Source organism: Morone saxatilis, unplaced genomic scaffold, assembly GCF_004916995.1.
Source record: "Morone saxatilis isolate NCDOM2014 unplaced genomic scaffold, NCSU_SB_2.0 Contig0, whole genome shotgun sequence".
NCBI classification, from domain to species: domain Eukaryota; kingdom Metazoa; phylum Chordata; class Actinopteri; family Moronidae; genus Morone; species Morone saxatilis.
In genome coordinates this window covers 1,899,688-1,910,442 of record NW_023339650.1, presented here as the reverse complement: position 1 = coordinate 1,910,442, position 10,755 = coordinate 1,899,688, and the positions used below count along the sequence as shown (strand labels likewise).

Sequence of the window (10,755 nt, the reverse complement as noted above, 5' to 3'; positions counted from 1 at the left end):
TTTAAGGGTCCATTCTCAAATAAGAGGAGTGTCAAATCTACCGTGTATGCCACTGACAACTACTGTAAAGGTGGTACAAAACATGATGTTGTTGCATGTGCCTTGTAAGAGACATTTGCACCATTTTGAACTGCTTTCGCAAGTTTAAAACGTTAGAATATGTGTGAAGTATTAGAAGGATTTGAAGAGTAAAGCACAGCATATACAGCAGTGACAATACTTCAGGATGGTGCCAAAGCCTCAGTGCAGGGGGGACAGCATGTGTAGACGTAGTACTTGTGTAGTGACGAGGCTGACAGGTTGAAATCGGACGACCGTCTGCATGGTGTGTGCATTCAGGCTGCATTTGGTGGGCGTGTGCGCATGTGTGTACACCCTTCAAGGCCATTTCAGTCTTAGTGCAATGGCCAGACCCACCGGCAGACCCACTAACACCTTCTCATCCCATACTGTCCTTACTATCAGTGTGTGGACTTCATCAGGTGCGTCCCAGTCCACTTCTATTGGCTTATAAAGTTTGTTTAAATGAGTCATGAAAGTCTCACAGGACAGGAAGAAATGGAGGCTGCTTTTCCACAAAGCCTCACCGTACACATCAAACGGCCCTGTGTCACTTTCTGGGGTTGTACGTAGGTCACCTTCGGGTGCCACGACGAGCCCCTTTGGGACAGTTGGAAGCATGCAGTGTGGTGGAGAGAGCTGGAGAGCTGACATAGGAAGCATCTAAGCCTGTTTCTGTTGTTCTGTCCCATTTTTCCTCCTTCTAGAGAGTGGGAGAGCCTGTAAGTCGCATTCTCTTTGCCTAGCTCATGTGCTCGTACCTCTGGGTGTGTGGTGTGGTGTGTGTGTGTGTGTGGTGTGTGGTGTGTGTGTGTGTGTGTTGTGTGTGTGTGTGTGTGTGTGTGCGCACATGTCTTTGTCCTTGTTTTTATGTGCTAATGTGCATGGATTTCCTGTTCCAGCATCAAGCAGTATGTTGGAAAAGCCTCCATTGATTAAATTTGCATGTATTATTTGTGACATTTTTTGTATGCAGGAGCAAATTTGTGCTTTCCATTTCCCTGTTTGTTATTAGCTAATGCAAAATAAATGTTAATTTTGGTCTTGACATTGTAATATAAATGTTTTTCGTATTCAGTAGAATGGAAAGCAGAATTTTGTGAAATTGTCCCGTTGCTTTATTGCTTTGTGATCTCACATTGTGAAGGTGATGATAAAGAGGCAACATTTAAAGAGAGAGCACATGTAAGATGCTATTTTTGACAGAAGTTAAAACTATTAATAAACTGAATACAGTTAGTTTGAATTGGCTTGGACAAACTAAACAATAATGCATGTCCCCTTTGTCTTAAAACACTGTCTCTTTATTTGAAATTCAACACGCTTCTGTCCCTTTAACTGCGCCTTGTTTTCTCATTTGTGTCTGACGCTAACATGCAGAATGCTTTTACTAAAATGCAACTTTTCTCCTTGATAAAATGTTGTTATTACAATGATTATGTGTTATACCATTGATGGTGTTTTAAGTACAAAGTGTATTAGTGATGTTTTGATTCATAGGCAAGTCAGAAAAACGGCCTGTTCCATTTGTTTTTCTGTTGTATAACCATGTAAACAAGAGACTCCTGAAAAGGAGAGCTTGTTCTCAGTGAGTTTTTTGGCTATACTGTAAATGAAGGTTTTATTCATTTAAAGAGGAGAGCATGAGCAAAGGATTTTCCACTGTGCAGCTCCTTTTTTACCTAGCACTGCTTGATACAATAGGCCTTTTTCACAGAAAAGTTTTTTATATAATAAACTGAAAATTGAATTCCATTTAGCTGCTTCAGTTTTAGGGTCCTGGTATTGTATACGCTGGCTCACTGTCACACTGTCCCAACTTACTGGGACACTAGAATAGAACAGAGCCATTGTCAATGTTAATAGTAACACCTGTGATTTTCTTGCTATGACAAGTCAAAATGTTTGCTGTGAAAAAGGGCTACGGCAAGCTAAGTTCCCTGTATTATCTCTAAGGAAATGTAGGCTTTAGTTTACTTTAGTCTGGTTCTAAATGTTTTTTTCAGTGCTGCCATTTCTCACTATGAGCTCCTTGTCAAACTAGGAACCAGTCAAATGTTCGTCGGATGCACACAGCTGTCAAGCTGAACGAGGTGGTGGTCAACAAGTCGCAGGGAGCTCACCTGGTTCTGCTCAACATGCCTGGACCACCTAAGAACAGAGGAGGAGACGAAAACTGTATCCTTAGGCAGCTATAATCAATATTTTTATTATAACAATCTATTACAGTGTGGACACATTGTGAAAGAAGTGAGTGACTCAGATATTTCCCTCAGGAGTTGGTGGCAACCAAAAACAGAGCAAAAAGAGAGTGAATACTTATATTTTCCAGTTGACACAAACACAATTCCAACTGATCCTTCCTAAGTCCCTCCTTTTTCTGCTCTGTGCTCCACAACAAGTCTCAATCAGAACCTCTGTCAACTTCCTCTTTCCTGTACTTAATTTTGCTATGTGCTAGGCTCGTCTATGTTGAAAAGATAACCGCAACCGAATGCTGGCCAGTGTGGTCTGATCCAACAGACGAGCTACTGTAGCCTAACATGCTGAAAAAGTTAATGCTGATTCTGATAGAACGGTGTCAGAACACAGTGCATTACAGTTTCTTGGTATGGGGCTGCATGACATTATAACCACCAGGGTGCCCAGGTGGTCAGAACGTTATGTCTGATCGGTGTATATCGCCGGTATCTTTTAAAGGTCCAGTGTGTAACATTTACGAGGATCTCCTACAAATTTCACAGCCCGTTCTCTTTCCTAGGTTGTTGACAGACGCCAGCGATGTTCAGTTGCAGTCTGAAACTTTGCCACTCGATGCCACTAAATCCTACACACTGATCCTTTAATCTAGAGTCTAGCTCATAGCATATCAGGTACAGGAAAGGAGAAAGTAGACTGAGGTTCTGACAGAGGCTTGCTCAACTGTTATTGGAGCACAGAGCGAAAGGGGTGGGACTCAATTAACTGCTGGATGTTTTACCATCTCAACTTATATGTCAGTGTTGTGTTCTCAACTGGCTTCTGCTACCCCTAAGTGGCCAAAAAAGAGATTATTGCAAGTTTTACCACCATTGCAATTCATTCTAATGTATACTGTAGTGAATACTGACTGTGTTGGACAAGAGTTCTGCCACAGTAGAGATGGTGGAGGGGAGTAATGTGGTACTGTTCCGCTCTCTGTATGTTCTGTACCTTGACTGCTGTCTCCCCAGACATGGAGTTTCTGGAGGTCCTTCTTGAGGGTCTGAACCGGGTCCTCCTGGTGCGAGGTGGTGGCCGAGAAGTCATCACCATCTACTCTTAAAGAAAAAAAACTTACGCCCCACCATGCACACATGGGCTGTTGCCGTGGATACCAGTCACCGGGCATTTTCTGGGGAAGAAGCCTAATTTGGTTTTTATGAAGGGGGCGGGGGTTGTTGGAAGGCGGGACCACTTGTGATTGACAAATGTCTGAAGGACCTCGTGATGAAGGAATCAAGTTAGCGTGGAATCATTTGACTGGCTGAGAGTACGAGCACAGTGTGTGTCCACGCTGGGCCACAGTACCCCTGCACATGGAAGATAGAGCATAGAGACACTTTATATTGTTCATTTAACTCTGGAAACGTTGTTATGTTCTGTTACATTTTCATAATCTTTCCCTCTCGTGTTGATGTCGTCAAGTTGCTTGCACTCGCTATGTAAAGATAAGCAAAGAAGTGAATGTGTGCTGTTGATATGAACCTCGTAGTCTTTCTTGTTGTCTGGTGTGCTCGACTCTGGGAGGCGCAGAGACGTTCACTGGACCTGAGAAAAACAGCACAGAGAGGACAAGTTACAGAACGGCTTTGAGCTCAGTGTAGAAAGGTCACTCATAACAACACATACTAAGTTTTCAGTTTGGTGATTTGTACGGCCTGCATCACCATTCATACGTTTCATTTAAAATAAACTACATACAGGGCAAACTGTGTTTAGAAGCTGCTAAAACATCCTGGTTAGGTAGTAGAGTTGTGTGTGGCCAGGAGGATGTTGAACGCACACCAGATGTTGGAACACCTTCCTTTAGGTGGGTGGGAGTAGTGGGGTACTGATACTTGATGATAGGTCAACATTTCCCACTGTCAAAGAACGCTGTTGTTTTAATAGGGAAAATAGCCATAGTTCATATTCTAGGACCCTTTGTAAGCTTTATAAAAGGACATATCTAATGCACATGTATACATATTTATGGTGTCTGAAGTAGTGCTCAGTTGGGAATAACTATAGATTTTTTTAATCCAAGGGCTGTTTGACAGTGTGCAGTAGGTTCATGAAATATTAGATTGGCACATTAAATCTTTAATTTGCATTTAACAAAGTATTGTTTTAAAAACGTGAATGCACAAATTGATACCTGAATTAGTGTAATTCTTCCCATATCGATGAAGTTACAGCACTGTTGACTTTGCACTACCGATCTTTCAGCACTTAATTCACTGCGTACTGTCGCCCGGTTCTGTCGCCTACAGTGGCTCTTTCTACTAGTCAATACGCCACTACATCCTTCTGACATACGAGGACTGAGATACCGATAAATGAGCTCGCGAAAAAGGATGCAGGAAGCAAATAATTCCATACTATTTAATACTCATGTTTCAATGTTGTTTTTATAATATTTTACCAAACGTAAGATCTTTAGGCTTTGAGTCCCAGACTGAGTAGATGACTTATGAGGATGTGTAGGAGAAAAAGTGCCAAAATGACTACAAAAGAAACTGTGGAAGTATTATTAATACATTAGCAGATACTGCTTTTTACATCGACAATCTTTAAACCCCATAAAGCACATTTTTTTTATGATACAGCTCCTGATTCCTGCTAGAATTCTTGTCAAACTCTGCATATGAATAACTGAGCAAATGCAGCTAATTGTGCAATTTCCAGGGCATTTCAAAAACATGCTGTAAAATGTATTGTGTCAGAAGAAAAGAAGGAAATCTGATTAAGCCCTTTCTCACGTGTACCTCCACAGTTTCTTTTTCTAATTAGCTGTGCAGTATTTTGTAAAGCAGAAAGTCGTGTTCTCCTGCAGTTCTTTGCAGGGGAATGAGAACTTCTGATTGTCAGTTGTGCAACATCCGTGTTTTGTTGTGTTTTTTTGTTCAGTTGTCGATGTATGCCTGTGTAACTATATAGTAATGGTCTACATAGTGTTTGTTACATTATAATTGATCTTTCTGTTACTTTAAGTGTTTATTTTCAGTGTGATTTTTATGGGAGGAGGCAGAAAGAGGTTGTATGTGTGAAGACGGCAGCACTGTTTTTGTGCTTTGTTCCAACCCACCAGAAACACAGCATGCACACAGGACCGAAAACCCCTCTGGATACAGGGGCACCCCGGACTGAAAATATTAAGAAACTTGAATGAAGCAACTGGGGTAAAAAAGAATGGTTTAATTAACTCAGTAACTATATCAAGGTCATTTCAGTTCCCTTGTTCGGTTTTATATTTTAGCCACCAAAGATAAAACATAATTCTGTGTAAATAAACTTAAAATTGTCTAGTTTTAAGTTTGAAAGTTGTAAAGATAAATTATTATAGACGTTTCTTTTTTTTTAATTTGGTTACTGAGCTGAATAGCAGTAGCTGTGCAGAAAGAAAACTATAAAGTACATGAAACCTTGAAGAGAAAATGTTAAATAAAAGAAGAAAAAGTTCCTGGAGGTAAATAGGATTGTCAGCAGTGTGTGTTTCACAGCTCTTATGTTCGAGGTGACTGGAGAATGTTATCTACCTCAAGGTGTCACTGAGGCTCGGCTGAAGGAATAAAAACATGTCCAATCACAGCTCTCTTCTCTCTCTTACATACAGATCTATGAAAGGAAAAAAAAGCCTCTGCTATGTGAGAGGACCAGCAGAATGTGTGTGAGAGTGTGTGTCCCTGTGCATAATGTTTGTGTTTCTGCTGTTGTCCGGCTCAGTTGGCAGGCCTCACAGGCTGGAACAGGAAGTCACTTGTGGGCGCATATATAGAGGAAGGTAGCCCTGTAAATTGTATTTGTGCCTCTCTGAGTAATTATTAAAAGTGCTGAAATAAACCTAAACCTGTCTGCATCCACTTATTCAGGAAGTTTTACCATGATTTTACAGAAGCCCTGAAAAGAAAGTGAATTGTTGTTTTTGTTTTTTTCATATCACTTTTTCTTTCCATTTGTGAAGTTTTTTTTGAAGGCCTACTGGTTGGCCGCAGAAGCAGGGCCTTCAGCTCCACCAGGTGCATTACCAGGTGCCCCATTCATGTTCTCTTAAAGGTGAGTTATACTTTCTCTTGAAAATGTGCTGATAAAGATACATCTCTAGCCAAAAGAAAGACATAGCAGGCTAGTGGTGTTCACTGTTAGGACTGATATCACATTGCAGAGATGGTAACAAGACAGTTTCAATGACACGTCGGAATGTTTTCTGACTAGATTTGTTAAAAATGAGTCCACAGTCAGAGCATTTCTGTCAAGCTGTATATACAAAGCAATGCCTTGAGCTAAATGCTAAAATGCCAGCATGCTAATATGTTGACAAAGGCAACTGGCTGGTATAACATTTACCATGTTCACCAACTTAGGTAAACACACCCATTTTTTGTTGCTGTATTTTGTTTATTTTTTTTTAATAGTTGGCATACTCTCTACTCTATCTCTATCAGCTCATTTGGCACTTGTTTCTATGCTAGTTATTCCTATATTGTACATATTGTGTGTATGCGTGCATGGTTTCAGTGCATAAAAGGTTCATACATTTTGACCTAATGCTCACTTATATCAAAGTTTAATACCTTTGAGTATTTTAGCTGATATTATGCTTACATGCTGGATATTCTTAAATAAATTTGTCTTTAAACAAATATGCAAACTAACAGACCTAAAACAAACCTGAGTGGAGGTAGTAGTGCAGTTTAGTACTGGTTGGTTTTGTGGGGCTTTGGGCTAGATAGGGGCCACAACTCACTTTTGTCCAGGGCCCCACTGCAGATTAATCCATCTCTGATCTTTGATTTACTTTCTCATAAATTTGAGATAGAACACTTTAGACTGTCTGTGACTGCCTTTTCCCCTCCTCCTCATTTCTGACAAACTAGATTAGACTGTTCATACAGCTGTAGGCGTACAGTAGAGGTTCCCCCTGGGGATCAGGACCCCTGCAAGGGTTCACGAGATGATTAATAAAAACCTTAATTCTTATACACAAAATTATGTTAATTTAACTGGGCTTTTTCAATGCTTTGCTTCTTTCTTGTGAAAACCTTACGCCTCTAAAATCAGTTATATGAAACAATCTGAGAAGGGAAAACTCCTGTTCAGTTGAACTGCTCACATAGACATACAACCTCTGATGGGAGGAGATATAGTTTCATATTAAGGGGTCACAAGCAAAAAAGGTTTTAGAACACTGCACTAGATCCTTATTATAGTTTGCAGACTCATAGTCTTGTTGGTGGAACATGTCCACTAGAGGGCAGCCTTGCCTTGAAGGTGGCTTCATGCTGCAGCTTGATGGCTTTATCGCTGAGCCAAATCAAGCATGGGCACCTTTTAGTATCCGATGACCAGGAGATGCGTTTACTGACCTGTACGCGGTCTTTCCCTCTCTGTGCAGCAGGCTGTCAGGGAGCCATTCAGCCCCCTCTGCTGTGGGAGGTGTCAGTCGCCTCCAGCCCCATCTGCACCTCCCCTTCTATCAAACTGGACAATCAGCTATCCAGCACCAACAGGCCTGACCCCGACCGGTCACATGCTCTGTCTCACACAAACAAACCATACCAACATCTGATTGAATTAGAGCGTGACCATGACAGAGCAAAAAGGGAGAGCAAAGCAGAGACTGCGTCATGTTTACAATTTAGAGTTCACTTCTGTTGACTCTACAAAAGTATTGACTTCTTTTAAAAGCTAATAGTTGCTCCTGGGCTGATCATAAGTTGCACTGCTGTAACTGAAGGAGGAAGTCATGTTGCTGATTGCAACAACGCCCTGAACCTGAATCCTGTTACCAAATATTCCAGTGTTTAAAAAGGCTTCTTCTCTGCTGCACATTCTGCCAAAAACTCTCCGACAAGCACACCCTTGAGCTTTAGCCTTGACTGACCTTTGACTTCTTGTAGCCTGCGGTCGCCTTTCACCACTTTCTCTGCACAATCTGTCAGTCCAAAGTACTGTCTGCCTCTATTCTGTTAGCTCTGTGCATTGTTGACCAAATCGATAGGAGAGGCTGGATGTTGACAGCGCGTGTTGAAACTGTACTGTGTGTGTGTGTGTGTGTGTGAGAGAGAGAGAGAGAGAGAGAGACTGAAAGGCACAAAGAAATGTTTTCATTGATTCTCAGCAGCAGCACTACCACTGTGGACAAAAATAACGGTTAAGTGTTGTCTGCAATTCAGTGTAATATTTGATGCTCGTGCCCATATTGATTCAAACTATAATGTTCAGCTTTTTCTGTCCACTGACAGCAGACATCAGCTGTAGATCAGCAGAGGTCCTGCCAGGTGAAAGGCCGTCATTTGGAGGTTTTGTGTTTTCTCAGCTGAGCAGGTGGACAGATGGATGCAGGCAAGGTGGGTTTTATTTACAGAAATAAAACTACTGTACAGTGTCAGGTTTTGCCTCGACTAGACGTGACCAGTACATGTATGACGGTGCAGCATGAAGAGCAACAAAGTGTGTGTACACAGGACTGTCAGCCAGGAGACCTGTGTGAAACCAAAAGTCAATGTTGACTTATTTTAAGTACAAACATAAACTAGTTAACTTAGAAAATCTATTTAACTAACACATGATACTTTATGTAACTTCTTTTCCTAAAGCTAACCAAACTGCGATGTTTCTACAGTAGCTCAGAAGGGACAAACCAAACACTGGTTCTAGATAAGGCTGTTTGTGTGTTTCACAGCCACCGTAGACAGTTGCGATCTACAACTGCACTAGATGGCAGTTGCCAATAAATCCTACACACTGGTCCTTTTAGTTCTCTGAACTTCAGAAATGAAGTTCAAGAAACAAAAATAAGACTTCAGATATAATGTTACAATTTGGAGGTTTGACCATTAGCGCTACCAAGTTTGGTTTCATGTAAAATGCAGTTCAGTTGTGGTAGCAACATGCTAACAATAGCAATGAGGAGGAAAGCTGCTAGCAAGTAAACATGGATGTAAATATGGAAAGAAGGAGGCACTCAGCAGGTTCATTAGAGCCCAGAGATACACACAGTGCATATTGGTGAGAAACACTGAATGGAAACATAACCTGTGTTTGTTTACAAGAACATTCCACACAGCACACATTTAAGATCATTCAACAACTGTTTCTGGTCAAGTTCTGCAGTGGAAAAAGTTTTTTTTTTTTTTTAATTAATTTGAAATGAACAAAACGTACATATTTACATTGAGTTGATGACTTAACACCGCCCATTGCACCAGTCACATCTTTTACATGCTGAAGGCCGCACATACCCAGCAGCAGAAGCTCAGTAATAAAGAAAATGAATTATATGAATGCAGCTTAAAGATAAGGGAAAACAGTGTTGACAATACAAAAAAGTAAAGGTTTGCACTTCTTTGTGTGTCAAAAGTGTTAATAAACATGTGCAAAGTCAAACTGTGTCAGCTGTTTAATTATAGAAAAGTTTCCTGTTACAGAACATACCTGAGAGAAAAGGCAAATACATGATTGGAAATACATTTATCATTGGACATATTCATGGATTTAAAAGATGATTCTGTACAATCATTTCAGTAAATAATAAAATAAAAATCAATAAAATGAACTACTGTGGCACATTCCCCAGTGAGGCCCCAGTGTGTGAGCGGTCCTCTCTATTAACCCCAGAGGAAGATGGTGTGTGGAGTGCACAGTGGACTCCGCCATGATGATATTTAAATCCTCTATCCACTTCAAAGGCTTCTGATCCCTGCTGCAGAATGCAAAGGAGCTCAGCTCTATCATATCTTAAACCTTAAAGAATGATGTCTTTCCCGCTGACAGTCTCTGTCTTGTTGCATCCTGTCAGGCAGTGTTACACGGCCCTGTGGAGCGTAAAGCGTGCACTGTACTCCACTGTAGGGTTAGGGCTGCAGTTCCCTGTGCAGCTGAGTGAGTAAAGCTGGTCAGTAGAGCTGCACGTGTTTGAAAGCTGATGTGAAATCAGAAATGTGTGTCATAGAGGCAACATACAACAACCAGGAGGAACAGAGGACGTAGAGCTACCAGTATGGTGATGTATGGTAAATAGTGTTTTCAGTCACGCTGTGCAGAACATCTGAGGGAATATAACACCTTAGAATGGCTCTAGTGTCACTGTGTCTCAAAGACAATTTCGAAAAATACAAAGACAATTCTTCACCAAAATATGCTCCCTCATTTGCAGCGAGTTCATGATGACATAGATGAAATTGAAGTACAGTAAGTGCACTGTAACCTCACCTGGCACATCATAGGAATGTTCTAATGAAATCTGAATAATGTCTGTTCACAGACCTGAGCTTGGATTTCGTTTTTTAGAATAACTCCTCTGTAGAGGACAGTAGCAGCTTCACCTCAGTGCAGGCTGTCTGGTTCTGTCCAGCAGCCGAAGGGTTAAAGTCAACTGGGGAGGAGAGCTACGTCAAGCGACACAAAGTGAGACAGGGAAAGACCGGAAACGGTCCAAGGTTGCCACTAAAATAAAAGATAGATAGATAGATA

General features: G+C 41.1%; 1 protein-coding gene across 4 annotated transcripts in view; it reads left to right on the top strand.

The window, feature by feature from the left end:
- Nucleotides 1–6,123, top strand: part of slc12a7b (solute carrier family 12 member 7b) — a 54,439-nt gene extending 48,316 nt beyond the window's left edge. For 3 of the 4 annotated variants that reach the window (XM_035668755.1, XM_035668989.1, XM_035668910.1), the window contains 3 exons: nucleotides 768–782; nucleotides 2,105–2,238; nucleotides 3,273–6,123. In XM_035668755.1, coding sequence (XP_035524648.1) covers nucleotides 768–782; nucleotides 2,105–2,238; nucleotides 3,273–3,364 — 241 coding nt within the window. In that variant the 3' untranslated portion in view covers nucleotides 3,365–6,123. The remainder of the gene's footprint in view (nucleotides 1–767; nucleotides 783–2,104; nucleotides 2,239–3,272) is intronic. The other variant, XM_035668832.1, reaches the window with a different exon arrangement.
- The last annotated feature ends 4,632 nt before the right edge of the window (nucleotides 6,124–10,755 follow it).